The 15846-nt window shown below is 33.8% G+C and overlaps 2 protein-coding genes across 3 annotated transcripts; one reads left to right on the top strand and one right to left on the bottom strand.

Annotated features, from left to right (window-relative positions):
• Positions 1 to 10: 10 nt before the first annotated feature.
• LOC132163719 (Plastid-lipid associated protein PAP / fibrillin family protein) lies at positions 11 to 5163 on the bottom strand. Of its 2 annotated transcripts, XM_059574091.2 has the most exons (11): positions 4855 to 5163; positions 4713 to 4766; positions 4043 to 4117; positions 3703 to 3822; positions 2562 to 2753; positions 1763 to 1846; positions 1581 to 1673; positions 1271 to 1324; positions 1092 to 1168; positions 375 to 482; positions 11 to 265 (listed from the first exon to the last, which is right to left on the bottom strand). In XM_059574091.2, the coding sequence occupies exons 1-11, from the start codon at positions 5122 to 5124 to the stop codon at positions 178 to 180; spliced, it is 1215 nt and encodes a 404-aa protein (XP_059430074.2). In that variant the 5' UTR covers positions 5125 to 5163; the 3' UTR covers positions 11 to 177. The 2 variants fall into 2 exon arrangements, with proteins under 2 accessions (XP_059430074.2, XP_088375101.1); XM_088518975.1 differs by lacking the exon at positions 11 to 265 and having other exon boundaries at positions 390 to 519.
• Positions 5164 to 7777: 2614 nt separating this feature from the next.
• LOC132164484 (Peroxidase superfamily protein) lies at positions 7778 to 9825 on the top strand. The gene is made up of 4 exons (XM_059575004.2): positions 7778 to 7996; positions 8076 to 8258; positions 8693 to 8858; positions 9422 to 9825. Exons 1-4 carry the CDS (start codon positions 7781 to 7783, stop codon positions 9823 to 9825), a joined length of 969 nt encoding a protein of 322 aa, XP_059430987.2. The 5' UTR covers positions 7778 to 7780.
• The last annotated feature ends 6021 nt before the right edge of the window (positions 9826 to 15846 follow it).

The following is a 15846-nucleotide window of genomic DNA, read 5'->3' as shown; positions in this document are numbered from 1 at the left end:
TCGAAAGGCTTCTTTTTTTGGTTTTTTTTTTTAATTTTTTTCACTAGACTGGACAGGCAGTAAGAACAAATATTTTTACTCTAATATTTCTTTCTTCAGAGGCAAGAAATCCACTTATGGACAGTAGATGTACAGAGCAAATGATTATAAATTCGTTTTGTCAATCCAACATGCGTTTTATTTCTGCTTTGATCCCTCAATCTTCAAATGCACAAAAACAATATTATTATAGCCCCGTGTGATTCTGATCTTATCATCATCATATCTGCAATGTAAAATTCATTTTGCATAAGCTTCTAGTTGGCCAGCAATTTATAATAGTATGTAGCTATAAACAAACAGAAAATGCAGTCATATTGAAAGAATGATCTTACAGTAGCTCCAGGTTAAACTTCCTTTCCATCTCAATAGGATATCCAAATGGGCCTCCAATTATTGCTGCATCATCCATTGTAATTTCATATATGTTGTTGACAGATTTCCTACCACCAAGTGACACAGCATGAAAATCATATTCAACTGAGATACCAAACATCCCAAAATTACTCATGCCAAAAATTATCTAACAAGCCATAAACAATTTTACTTGAAATTCATATTGGATTATAACAGCTGAAGACCCTAGTTTCAAATGTGCATGGGTTACACAGTTCCGCTTGTTACTGCTTTATAGATTTTATTTTATTTTTTATTTTTATAAAGTGTTACGATGTGATATAAAGGTAGAAAAATAATTTTGAGTACTTTGCGTTTTGAATTGTTTATTATTAATATTTTTGTTTTGAAAATAAAAAACAAAAGGGAGATTGAAAAAAGTGTTATCAAACAAAGCCAGTACATTGTGCTATAGTTTGCTTTGTGGAAAACCTCAAAGGGATCAACCCAATTTGTATTATTTGACAACAATTAAAATTTTTAGTATATATAGTCAATGTAACTTTTGCATGTGTGACTAAGATAGTAACAAATAATTCAAAAAGGGGGTTCCTCTATATAAATATGATCTAATTTCCTAACCATGCATTACACTATAAAAGCTTTTCTTCAAGATGTCCAAATGAATGGAAAATTAAAAGAAGTGAGAAACTTACACAAATCTACCAATCATGGAGAATCTGACCCCCAGCAAGATGTCGACCACGAACTTTATTTGTCCATTCTTGACAATCTATAAGAATAACAATTTAAGATTAAGAAACTGATTAATCAACTAATAAAACCCCACTACATAATCTGTAAAGTTGACTGAAAGCTCTCTACTAATACTCACCTGAATGCCCATAAGCCCATTGCCAGCATTCTCTAACCAACTATCTGTCTCTACCTACACAAGGATTGAAATCAGGAGTTCAGTTAAGAAATGGAAGACTTAGTAAAAACTGTAAGAAAAGTTTGTCACGCACTTGACTATTCAATTGAAATGAGAAATAAAAGACGGAGACTAGGCTCAAACTCATGAGCTTTGCTCTGATACTACGGTAAATTATCACATAGTCATTGCTGCTTTTACAGCCATCTTCAGGAATTTCTTGTGTTGCTGAATATATTAAATAAAATGCTAATTATCTTCAGAAAACTACCTGTGAACTCCATATCATTGCCCATTCACCCTCTTGTAGTTCTTTTTCGTCTCTATTTAGATTTTGTTGCAAGGAGATAAGCTCATCGATTGCCTGCCAAAGTAATAGGAAATGATATGACATGTTGGTAGGGAGAAAACCAAGTCAGCAATAAAAGCAACACTTTCTTCAATTTCTTTCACCTCTCTAATTCCTGCACCCGTGGAAATGGCTGATAGCAATCTTTGCCTTGGTTCAGTTTTCTTTTGCAGGACAAATGTGGTGCCCTGCACTACAGAGACATTGCTGGATATCCTTAGCAAATCAAAGGGCGGAACCAGAAGTTTGAGTGAGAGGGACGAAAAAAAAAAAAAAACTAATTTTTAAGGGTCTACCTCATAAAAAAAATATAATTTTAAATGAATGTTTAAATTTTTAAGCCCCCAATTTTGTACTAAATTTGCTTTTGAAATAAATTTGGTTCATAACAAAAAGATAAAATATAAAGGTTTTTTTTTATTATTATTATTATAAAACTTTTAAGGCATGAAAAATAAGTTTTTACCTCTTAACTAACCATTTTATTATTATTGGTAGAAAAATAAAATAAACAAGAAGGCTGAAAAAGCCTTTAAATTATAATTTTTCAGAATCTTTTTACACTGCACGTCTTATTCAAATATAATAAGCAAAAGACAACTGCTTTTCATACTGCACAAGAAGTGCAACCTTGTCCCTAATATATATAATAAGCAAAAAAAACTTTGAGGGGACGAAATAGTAATTTGGAGGGATAAAAAGTAAAATATGAAGGATAATAGTGAAGTTTTGAAAAAGTTTGGGGGGACACTCGCTCCCCAATAGTGTATTAAGTCCGCCTCTGGTTTTGGCTATATCTTTTAATATGGTGAATTTAAGCTATGTAAATCACCCACTATTTCAAAAGCCTAAGACCAACATCAACTCAACGGCTTAAGTATGAACCAATAAAGTCCCATTTACCTTATTTCCTCTTGAGATACGAAGGTCTCCAGAAGGGGACAAGTATGTGGTGTCTAACCAACCCTTTGCCTCATCTCCTAGAAGCCTAAATGGCACTGGATATGGAACCTTAAATGGTAAAAATCTAAACGAAAAGGCTGCTCGATCAAACTGGAATAGTATTCGTTTACCATCTTTAATTGATGCTGCTGCCTGTGTGGAAACAAAAGATCATTCATGATTTAAGAGAGAGAGAGAGAGAGAGAGAGAGAGAGAGGAAAGTCAAATTATGCACAAACGAAAATCACAATATTTCAAATATAAACAATCAGTTTGCAGGTTGAATGAAATTGAGACTTGAGAATATCAAAAAATTTCAAAACTGCATATTTATTATGAAGCCTAGGAGTATCACAGTTCTTATTGCAAGTCTCTTACAAACATATTGGGGCGAAAAAACCCTTAATAGGCCTCATTCCATTTCACATCTATTTACAATATGCCACCGTCCACTCACCTAATGACACATATTCATATCAATTTGACTCTCTTAAATAGAAGAGGAGAGGACAAGGAGTCTTTTCTCCTTCCTAGATGGTCACTCTCGCAGAGACCTGGAGAGAGATACACGTATCTCTCCCTCTTGTGTGAGTTTCACAACCCTCGTCCCTTTCTCTCTCTCTCATATGTTTTTGTCTCTCTGACGACTCTCTCTTCCTCTCATTTTTCTCATACCTCTCTCAATACACACTGATTCATTGATAACTAGGACCAAAGACTCTTTGACCTTACTTTGTTTTGCAGGAACCTCATTGCGTCCATTCACAGCATAGCCATGAAGAAAATTGCTGGGGTAGCAAACTCTTGAACCTAAAAACGTACAAACAAAACTGACGCGACACTTACCACGTTACTTACTAAAATGTGGATTGTCAAATAACAATTCAAGTGACACTTATGACGTCAGTTACTAAAATATAAATTGTCACATGATACTCGTTTTCACAAAAAATAATAAAATATGTAGTAGTCCAAGCATTTTCATTTACTTCCATGACCAACAATAAGATAGAATTTCCATAACTCTTGCTGGAAAGGCATTGCTAGCTAAATTGATGTAACAACATTAGTAAATATAACAGCTAAGATACTGAAGTCATACCTCTACTTTTAGCTCACCTATTGCATCAGAAAACTTTATGATATTGGATACACGTGGATCATTTGTCTGAAGATAAATCTCTTGAAACACGCTGAAGAAGTCAACCCCCACAAATGTTCTCTACAATTACATACGTATGAACACAAATTTATTATCTTAATTGTTAAACTACTAATCAAAATTATTAAGATATCTGTTCAATTTTTTAGATAAGTAGTGATTTAACCTTATATCATAACAAAGTTTTTAAGTTTAAACTCTGATTTTACAGTTTTCTCCAATTTAAATTAGTATATAATCAGATCAGGGCATTTGAGAGGCAGGCACTCAAAAGACTGACCTGAATTGGAGATGCTGTTTGAGGTCTTGTTGTAAACATTAACTGCCATCGACCTTCAATCAAACTAGAGCTTGTCTGCAAATGATCAAGGCATAGTCAATTCTATTGAATAATTAGTAGTAGTACAAGATATAATTATCTTCTATACCCAGAAACAGAGTGGTAGCAAATAACCCTTCCCCCCATTTTAGAGTACAAATAGCATGTGCCAAAATTTACAACTAGAACTCTCGAGAATTACATATAAGTCTAGTCTTACTTATTAAAGAACTAATGTAAAACTTAACACTAATAAATACATTTATAATCCACTCATTTAATCGGGCAATCCACCCACCCAATACATGGGACTAACTTTTTAAGATGTCACAACTGTAACAACATTTATTGGTTTTCAACCCTTATGGGCCTAGTAATACTAAGAAAAGAGGATAAAGATTTTCAATAATTTTGCTGTTTGAATTGTTCCTATCTATTTGAGCAGATTTCGGGCAGTCCACCCACTTGCTTGGACAGATAAATCTCGTAGATACTTTCTCACATTTATTGTCGGAATTGCTAGCAAATCCCAACAATATGGATCAAATCCCAAAAATGACATCTTGAATTTAGTACAAAACAGAACAAGAACAACAGAAAGTGATTTAATTTAAGATAGATTACAACACACCGGTTCAGGCACACCTTCTAAACCTTCCAGAACTTGCACGGCACGCTCAACATCCTACAAAAATTCTTCCATACTATCAAAAATGAAAAAAATAAAATAAAAGAAAAACGTGTATATATATGGAATTTTGTAAGCAATTTACAGTGAGTTGCTGAGGAGAAGCAGAGCGGCCTCGGCCTTGGATCCCAATAAGCGATTCAATGAGCTTGTTTTCTGGTTCAGTGAATGCAATTTGTTGCTGTTCGTCCACCAGATTTGACCCACGAACAGAAACATCTCTTCTACTGCGAGAGAACTCTAAAAGCTTTGGACTTTTGTAGCGGAGGGTTGTTGGAGTGAATATTGGTGAGAATGTGGGTGTTGGGTTCCATTGATATGTTCCAAGATTTGTTGTGTACACTTTCAGAGCCATAACACACAGAAAGAGGAAGAAGAAGACGAAGATCGTTTGGTTTGCTAGCTTCAGCTCTGTGGTATACAGTTAAAACCGTTGGATTATCTTAGTAAAGGTGTTGCTTACGTGGAGAGTTGTGGATCAGACACGTGTGTTATCTATATATCCTTCCGGGTTTAGAGTCTTGGCGCCAGTTGGGGGGAAGTTCATGGGCTGGGTTGGGTCGGCTCTTGCTGTGCAAAACCTCTCTCTGATGGGCCAAGGCCTTCTCGGGCTATATATAGAGACTCAAACTCTTCTGGGGGTTTAGGTTGAAAACGACGTATATTGTTTAAGTGCGCTAGAGAGAAGTTATAAATAAAATCTAGCAAAGCTTCAAAATGATTCTAGCGATTTGCGCTATCATCCCAAAAAAAAAAAAACTAATTAATTTCGAGTTTTTCTTAATTAATCACTTATAAAGTTCAATATGAGAACGGGATGTTAAAAACTTTCCTCCTTAAACTCTTGAAGTATATATCACATGGTATTACTAGCTAGGTGACTCTGATACTATTTGTGACGACATTCATGAAAGACTCAAGTTACTCTAAGATCGCTTTGAACTCCCTCCCTATGAGAGCCAAATTAGGAGGATTTATTCAGCTGCAGGAAGAAGATATGTCGAAGCATTCTCATTCCATCTCCTCTTATTGTTGCCTTACATCTCCCCCCCCCCACCCCCCCCCCCCCCAATGTTATTGATAAGATTATGTTTTTAAGTTAGGCTAAATACATGGTAGCTTTCATGACCTAACATCGTCCTAGAAAAATTGATAACTGCAAAGGACATATATATATGGGAAAGCATTCCTTCAGACTCCTCTTGATTATACTAATATTGGCTGCTATAATATATAATTAAGAGAGAATATTCCTTGATTAATATGCTTCCTACATGTAACTATCTTATAACACCCATGTAGTAGTAATTAAGCATGCATATCTTAGGAAAAGTTAAGACATTAAGGTAATTGCAGATTGTTGGTGTACACCTGGTGTGACGTCCCACATCGCCTGGGTATGCATATGAGAATGTGCTTAAATTTATATTATACCCTTAATGACAACAACGCGTTTTAAAGCTGTGATGGTCATGATCCCATCAGAACTTTGCAGTTAAGCGTGCTTCTGCTAGACTAACCAGGATGGGTGACCTCCTGGGAAGTCTGATTCGAGGGGAGCCAAAAGCGGACAATATTGTGTGTCATTGGGGTGGGATGTTACACCTGGGATGTGCATGTTCAATTAATTTAAATCTAACTTTTTAAAAGCAAAAAGGTAATTAATTAGTGCAATCTTTGAAGGATTATATATGCATGCCAGATATCTGACCTCTTGGGTCCTTATTATATACCTAATGGCGGTGAAGCAACATATTCACTTTTATGTTTTGTAATTTGCCACAATGAAGGGACATATATAGCTAGCTAAAGATCAACATCAACTAGCAACTGCTTTACTTTTTAATGATGAAATGCTAATTCCTTGGCAAGGGCAGTTAATTCCTCTGTCTTCTTGTGCCATTGTACATAAAACACAAGCTAATTAAGAATGCCATGCATCCTAACGCAGCTTTTTCACCTTTCTTCGTGTGTATGCACAAGATACAAGTCATGCCCCGGCTTGTAAGAATCATTTGTTAGATTGATAGGGCTTTTGACCATCTCAACCGAAAACTAATTGGTGCCTATTAGTGAGAGAAGCCAAATCTTTTTATGACATTTAAAATCGCATTCTACAAAGCATTTTTTGAGAACCGCCCATGTGAACAAAATGACGACATTGCACCTCAACATTATTGATGCAGCATATATAGGTTTAGTGGATCACAAAAACTACGACACTATATACTAACGACTCTTCCCAAAACCAAGAATATATCAAATTAAGGATTTGAGGTAAGATATTGTCTAGGTCACATATGACAGCTAACACATTGCCTCACATGCAGCACTCATATGATGAGTCATTCAATCAAAATGTCAACCCCAATATAATAATCAAACCAATAACTCTAATTGGGTATTAAGAAAAACATCCTAAAAGTTTAGTAACTTTCATTTAACAATGTGAGACAAGATATGGTTAAAGCACTAAAATTGATGGGCATAAATGAGAACCCAACCATCTGTCTAAGACACCATTATGATAATACAAAACAAAATTTAAATGTTAAACATATTCTTAATGCCCTCATAACCAAATCGTGCACGTAAGTGGCCGCAGCAAAAAGCTTTGTCTTTTCTGATCCTCAAGCACTAATGTTTCTGAGTGTGTTTTGATTCATTAACTTAATTGCATGAGGAGAGCTTATTAATTCTCTATGCAATCTGATGAGTATGAAACCACCACTCTTTCAATTTATATATTTAACTCCAACGTCGGTAATATTAAAACTATGTACACTAATCTGAGATATATTTAAGAATCAAGATCATTTGAATTCAGGCAAACATTCTGCAGCCGCCATACATCACCAACTAGCACTAAACTATAAAGCAACGACGCCGTATGTAAATCATATTATATATATAATAATAGGTTATAAAATTGCTAATGCTCTTGTGTTCTCACCTATAAATTAAGCCTGCAAGATTTTGCATGCATTGAAGAAGCCTATTGCAAAATAACCATGAAGAAGTCTAATAGCTTTTGTTGTCATTGTTTGATTATGGTTTTCTTTACTTGTTTTCTTCCTGCAAGCTCTCAACTAACTTCAGATTTTTACAAAACGACATGTCCAAATCTTCTTCGTATTGTCCGGGGAGAGGTGCAAAAAGCTATCAAGGCTGAAACGCGAATGGCTGCTTCTTTGCTTCGGCTTCACTTCCATGATTGCTTTGTAAATGTACGTGAGTTTATTCAAAAATTATTAATTCCTTTAAAATATGTCACAAATTAATATTTTGTCACACTTTTCTTCATAGGGTTGCGATGCATCGATACTTTTGGACGGAAGCGATGGTGAGAAGTTCGCCTTTCCTAACGTGAACTCGGCTAGAGGATTTGAAGTTGTGGATCAAATCAAAAGCTCAGTGGAGAGTGCATGCAGTGGTGTTGTATCTTGTGCTGATATACTAGCCATTGCTGCTCGAGATTCTGTGCTCTTAGTATGTTTAAATCTTAGATAATGAAATTTATCTCTTCTTATTAGTTTAAATTTTTTAGGTCAGGTAAGTGTTAATTTAACGTAAAATACACTTTTGATATCTGAAAGCAACTCCAAAAGAGAATGCATGAAATGGTTTTTTGTTTTTTGAAGAAGAAGACTAGAAATCGGTCTAGCAAATATTATCTTTCAACATTAAAAATACCATTTATCCTAAAAATTTTAAGTTTTTAAGATAACTAGATATTTAACATGTATAGTATCAGAGCAAAGATCTTAACTTCACAATTTACCCTTAAATATTCTACTTGTTGGGTTTTCTTTGTTGAGAAAGAGTTTGAATCTACATGTGAGTTCCTTAGTATTAGAATATTAATTTAAATGATTAAATTTATAATTTCATATTTAGTTAACATTTTCTATAATGGTTTGCAGAGTGGAGGAAAGACATGGCCGGTTGTATTGGGTAGAAGAGATGGACTAGTGTCGAACCAAACTGGAGCAAACAGTGCGCTTCCTGGTCCAACCGAGACACTAGGCAATATCACTGCCAAGTTTGCGAATGTTGGCCTCAATATCACAGATGTGGTGTCCTTATCAGGTGCAAAAGTTTCACATAAATTAATCACACTTCAAATTTCACTACCATTACATACCATCTATGCAAAATTGAGTAGAAATATTGCCTGCTTCTTCAAGAAGTAGATGTCTCTCAAAGTCACCAATTAAGCTGAAATGGCCTTAATTCATAAGAGTTTAAGAAAACAATAGTCACATCTGTAATATCGCTTTAAGACAATTGTTTTTGTTATGCACAACAATAATAAATATTTAATATGGAAACGGAAAGAGAGAACAATAGAAAATCAAAACACAAATTTACATGGTTCAACAATGTGCCTACATTTACAGAAGAGTGCGGCTATATTTTTTTACCATATCAATATTTTAGGGTTACGTTCACTTCACTTATGCTCCGCTCCGACAACTAGCCAACTAAACTAGTATTTCAGTATTACTCTTTATGTGTGAAAGAATATGGGCCACTTGTTCCAACAATGATTAAAGCTCTCTAGAAATCCATCTAATGCGTGACTAAATTTTTGGGAAATCCGTTTAATATGAGACTAACTTTTTGGGATGTCGAATGCGAGTATTGTGTAGGAGGCCATACAATTGGACAAGCAAGGTGCTTCACCTTCAGCAATAGGTTGTCTCCTGCAGACAGTACAATGGATGCTAGCATGATGTCCGAATTGCAAACTTTGTGCAATTCGAGTAGTGATGGAAACAAGACAGCACCCCTGGACAGAAACTCAGTCGATGCATTCGACAACCATTACTTTCAGAACTTGCTCAGTGCAAAGGGGCTTCTTAGTTCCGACCAAATTCTGTTCTCTAGTGATGAGGCCACTACGACAACCAAAAGCTTGGTCCAAAGCTATAGCAATAATTCTGATCTTTTCATGGCTGACTTTGCCAATTCCATGATCAAGATGGGGAATATAAGTCCACTCACTGGCTCAAGTGGAGAGATCCGCAAGAACTGCAGGGTAGTGAATTCATAAACTGCTGCTTACTGCATGTAAGTGTAGTCATGATGCATCATTAAGATACTTATTTTAAGCTTCTATATTGTGGGTTTTTTTTTTTTTTTTTTGTGTGGGGATTAAATAAAATATGTAATCACTCGTATATATATATATATATATATAGTTGGACTTGTATATTTAAATAATTTGGGGCATGTAATGGAGGCTCCATTGGGGCATATCATCAGCAGCAACAATGCTTTTGGTAATAGCTAATTATCAGTGTGATTTAAAGTCTGTCTATTGCTAGATTTAAACGAAATAAGTAAAGTTATATATCTTCTTCATATATATTATATAGCATGTGTAAATAAATTGTTTCAAGCCAGCTTGAAACATACATCCTTGAATGATGAAGAATTTGCAACACTCAAAAGGATTGGACAACCTGTTAAGAATGGCAACGATGAAAAACGATATTGTGTATCTATTAATTTATATTCATTGGTGACATTGTTATTGATTTTGCCATTTGTGACAGCTATTATTAAAAGAGCTTTTTCAGTAATATTGCGAATGAGAGATAAATGGATGAATGATTGTTTGGTTAAGTATATTGAAAATGCTATATTTATGACTAACAGCCGAAAAAATTATTTAGTGATTTCAAAATATAAAAACTCACCAAGAACAACTGGATAATTAATGCTAAAACTTATATTTGTATATTTTAAACGATAGTTAAATTTTGTTAAGTTACTTATTTATTCCGTTAGTTATACTATTTAATATTTTTAATCAATTTTTGTGCAACTCTATCTTTTAATCTTACCCAAAAGAACCAAAACCCTAACCAACAAGAGTTCTCTCATGGTGTCCCAATTTTTTTTTTTTTTTAAAAAAAAGAAAAAAATAAAGGAAAAGGAGAAAAGCTTTGTGAAGACAAGAAGAAAAGAACATTACTCATTCCACCACTTTTAATTACTTCTAAACATGCTCACCCACCATAATCATCCATATTTCAAACACATGTTTTCTAGGGGTGTTAAGGCGGTTACGATTAGCAGTTATTGTCAATAACCGCGAACCGTAACCGCCTTAGCGGTTAGTAGATTTCTCTAACCGCAACCTCTAACCGCCTAGCGATTAACGGTTAGCGGTTAACCAACGGTTAGCGGTTAGCGAAATAAATAACCACTCGCTAACCGCTTTTTCAAAATTAGACATTTTTTAAAATATTTTTGGGCATTTTGGGGCTTTCTTTAGGGCTTTTCAGGCTTTTTTGAGCTTCTTTTTAAGGCTTTTTGGGCTTTTTTGGTTACCCTCTTTTTTTTTGTTAGTGTCTTCTTGGGCCCAATTGCTATAAAAAGAGCCCATATTGAAAAATCAAAAATATTTGACCCAAAATTTACATTTACTTGTACTTTAAAAAAATTTCCTTAAATATTAAATCATAACCGGTTAACCTTTTTTTTTTTTTTTTTTTTTTTAAAAAAAAAAAACAACATATAAAAAAAAAAAAAAAAAAATTCAACACAACATATAAAAAAAAGTTCAGAATTCAGACAACTGTCACAACATATAATGATAATACATTAATACTTAAATTGTGTTTATAAGTAACACATTAATTGGTCATTGTTTAATCCAATGTCAATTACTTAATTTGATATTATACGAATCATATCATCATTGTACATTAATAATATTATTCACTTTAAGTCTTGAATAAAGTATTTGAATTGTCATTGAATTATATGATTAAGTATTGATACTATACATTTATATTATTCATATGCATATGTAGACTTATATAGACTTATAAGTTTATAACATACATTGGAAATAAGTCTCTAGATATTAATTAATTGTTGTATTAATATGAATTGGTATACTTATGAGTTATGTCATATTATATATGTATAATTTGTTATTATATAATCAAATGATTTAATGATCAATTGATCATGTGATATAATCATATAAATTATAGTGATAATATATTAATACTCAAATTGTGATTTAATTATTTTTTAAAAAAAATTATGATTTAATGATCAAGTGATTATATGATATAATCATATAAATTATAGTGATAATATATTAATACTCAAATTGTGATTTAATTATTTTTTAAAAAAATTGTGATTTAATGATCAAGTGATTATTTTATATGTATAAATATTTTTATAATTATAATTATAAAAATATATTATATAAAAAAGCTGTTAGCGGTTAGCGGTTACGGTTAGTAAACTCAATAACCGTTAACCGCTAACCACTAAGCGGTTATAGCGGTTAGGCGTTTAGCGGTTAATATGATTAAGCGGTTAAATGGTTAGCGGTTAGCAGACCGCCTGCATTGACACCTCTAATGTTTTCCTTTTCTTTTTCTTTTTGAATGAATTATTTCAAACATATGTTCCTTAGGTTGAAACATTTGCAGGACTACGTCAGTAATCGGGTATCCATATTACATAGTGAGAAAGCTAGCTAGCATATATAAGATGCCCACCATAGTCATCCAATTAAGAATATATATTTCAAAATTTCCAACGTGATTTAACAAATCAAGTATTAAGGGAGATCTAAATAGACTACAATATCATGGAAATGTCGATATTATGATTGATTTGATGTTTTTCTATTAATTAATCTTAAGCTTTTGATTTTTCCTAAGTCAACAACGTAGCATTATGAGTTGATTAATAATAGGGTTAAATACTCCAAACACTCCCGGGGTTTGGTAACTTTATTTTTTTCTCCCTGGGGTTTCATTTTTATCATAGGAGGTCTCTGTGGTTTTGATAAGTGACCAAATTAGTCCATCCGTTAGTTGACCGTTAGGACTGACATGTGGACCAATCAGACGTCGACACGTGGCACATATATTAATTTTTAAATTTTTTTAAAAAAAAATTTTATATATATATATATATATATATTTTAAAATTAAAAAAAAAAAGTATTAAAAAAAAATAAAAAATAAAAAAACGGAAAACATTGGCCACCCCCTTGGCCATTTGGGGGTGGCCGAGCCACCCCCTTTGGCCATGGGGGTGGCCTGGCCACCCCCATCTGGCCGTATGGAGGTGGCCGAGCCACCCCCTGGTGCCGGATGGGGGTGGCCGAGCCACCCCCAAATGGCCAAGAGCCACCCCCAATTGTTTTTCTTTTCTTTTCTTTTTTTTTTTTTAAAAAAAAAAACATTTTTTTTAATTTTAAAAAAAAAATTAAATTGGTGCCACGTGTTAACATCTGATTGGTCCACGTGTCAGTCCTAACGGTCAACTAACGGATGGACTAACTTGGTCTTTTATCAAAACTCAGGGAGGTCCTGTGATAAAAATAAAACCCCAAGGGGGTAAAAATAAAGTTATTAAACCCCAGGGGGGTATTTAGTATTTAACCCTTAATAATATTTGTCAACGCCCCAGCCCGCGCGCGGAGATCATGTGTTTCAAATTAGTGTTTTCTTATCAATCAAATTCTACAAATTTAGATTAAAAAATTAGTTATTAAATTATAATATTTAAGTTAGAACTAAGTATGCCTATATTTGTTAAAATTTTTGTTTTGTCAACAACCCAATACACTCATAAAAACACGTAAAAAAATAATTTTCATCTTTATCTCACATTAAAACATTTTTTCAAACTAAAAAAAAAAAAAAAAAACTCCTAAAATACATTAACAAACATAAAACACATTAAGAAACATAACTAGTGAACAGATTCGATTTGGTGTCCCAAAATTAAACATAACTAGCATATAACCAGCGTCATGCACGGGTATTTTTTTAAAAAAATTATGATTTAAATTCAAAGATTTTTCCAAGGAAACATCTTGTGAATTTTTCTTTTAAAAAAATAGGATAATAATATTGGAAAAGAAAAAAGTATAGGAAATAAAGGTGTAAGATGAAAATAGCAATCAATTAGATTTTTTTTTTTTAAAAAAAAAACATCTTTAAGGGCCCGTTTGAATGTGCATTTGAGGAGCCTAAAAGTGCGTTTAACACTCAAAAAGTCCATTTAAAAAAAAATTACACATTTGGTTAAAAAAATTGAAAGCATTTTTAAGGGTTCAAAAAGCCTAAAAATTGTCAAAACGCACTTTTTGCGAAATTTTAAAAATAAAGCTTTTGCCAAAAAAATATTTTTTGACTTAAAAGCTCTATTTCTCAAACACAATCACAAACATACACTTAGACTTTCAAGTTACAACTTTGGCAATTTAAATATTAACAAAATATTGAACATCAATCAGCACTAAACACTACTTTGTCAATATAATTGTACCCCTAAATCTACAAACCATCCACTGAACATAGAAGTTGGTGTTGAAGGAAGAAAAAATCAATAAATAGAATGATAGTTTAGAATTTACATGTATAACCTGAATCCAATGTACACCTAAGGCATAAATACAACTAAACCCAAACACAACTTTCTTTTTGCTATAGAGAACAACACGGTAAAAAAAAGTGCATAAAGCTTTGCATTTAATGAGTTACATTAATAACTTTTTCATATAGTAAAATCAACCCTAAAAAATATCTAAACGCTCCATTTTCGGTCAAGTTTGAGGTGGAGGGAAAACCTCTTGGTTGCTCTCCTCCTCACTCCTTTTGCAACATCCAACATCTTTTACTTCTGAGTTTCTCTCATTTTGAGAGGCTCCTTTACTTCTGAGTTTCTCTCATTTTGAGAGGCTCCTTTACTTCTAGAGTTTCTTCTAGATCTACCTATTGTCTTTAATGATTTATCCCCAACCCTCCAAAAACAGCAGCAGCAATGGATCACCTCCCCCTGCTTTCGCCATGCCATGGAACATCTCCTCCATCGCTCCACCGGCTAGATTTGTGTAGGGTTGAAGAGTGGCTTTTTCAAAGTCCGGTCCGCTCTACTTCTCTCCATTAGTCCCAGCTAGACACGCGCCTATCCTCCACCTTCACTTGTGTTCCAGCTTTCCGGCGAACTCCTCTGCGGCCCCTTTCGACCACCACGTGCTGGGGTGTGGTCCACACGCTCCTGTGAGTGGATCTAACGTGTCGGCGTGTGGGTCACATGCCCCATGCAGTGGCCGCCGAAGCCTCCCTCTGTCGCAGTTGTTGTGTTTTGATTTTTTTTTTTATTGTTACTTTGTGTAACTTTCTGTATTTTTCTTTGGCTTTGTTGCTTAGTTTTTATCCCAATCTGTTTGGTCTTCAGACTCTTTGTCTGTGGAGTGGGTCTTTTTTCCTTTTCTTTTTTGGTTTCCTTTTGAAAACCTTTTTTCCACAGTTACTTCTCATCGAAATCTCCATGGCTTTTTAGGAAGCATGTTTAGATGTTGAATAGGGATATTCATACTCCCGATGGTAGTTATCCATCACTAGTATACACCGCGGCAATGGTTTTCTTAGGCTGCATTCGCATCTTTTTTTTTTCCTTTATGGTCTCATTCTTGTTTTTTGAGAATTGTCCGATTAGAGTTTTAGTTAGCTTGTTTTTTTCTTTTATGTTCTCCCTGCAATCCTATTTGTTTGAATGAATGTTGGTTTGTTGCACACCGAAAAAAAAAAAAAAAAAAAAAAAAAAAAAGTAGTTACATTGATCCATATACTTTTCACATATTGAAACCTTGGCCAAATAAGCCAAATGTTAGAGCTATGTATGAAGCCTATGCCTCAAATAGTGCAAGCTGAGTGTGTCAACGCTAGTCATATCTGAAATGACTTTGTACTCATCATCGAATTTTCTCTTCTCATGTTGTGATTTGCATCTTCTTTGCTACTTGCTGTCAAAATCAAGCATAACAAATGACTGCATCCATTTAAAGAAATGTTGCTGTATAAATTGTAGGAAGAACCACATTGTTTTTTGCATAGCCTGGCACTGAACCAAAATCATGTTTAACGCACATGGACAAAATTCTTACCCTGAAGAGAGAAACTGAATCCAAAGCGCAATACTTTCCAAGAATTAGCATTTTTCCCAGGAAATTGAATTCCTGCGAACACTAAAAACCTATAAAACAAAACAAAAAATATAAAATAAAATAAAATATTAAAAA

This window comes from Corylus avellana, chromosome 8 (genome assembly GCF_965113065.1).
Source record: "Corylus avellana chromosome 8, dhCorAvel1.hap1.2, whole genome shotgun sequence".
In the NCBI taxonomy this organism is placed as follows: domain Eukaryota; kingdom Viridiplantae; phylum Streptophyta; class Magnoliopsida; order Fagales; family Betulaceae; genus Corylus; species Corylus avellana.
Note: the sequence above shows the minus strand (reverse complement) of the source record. Positions and strands in the feature narration are given on the sequence as shown.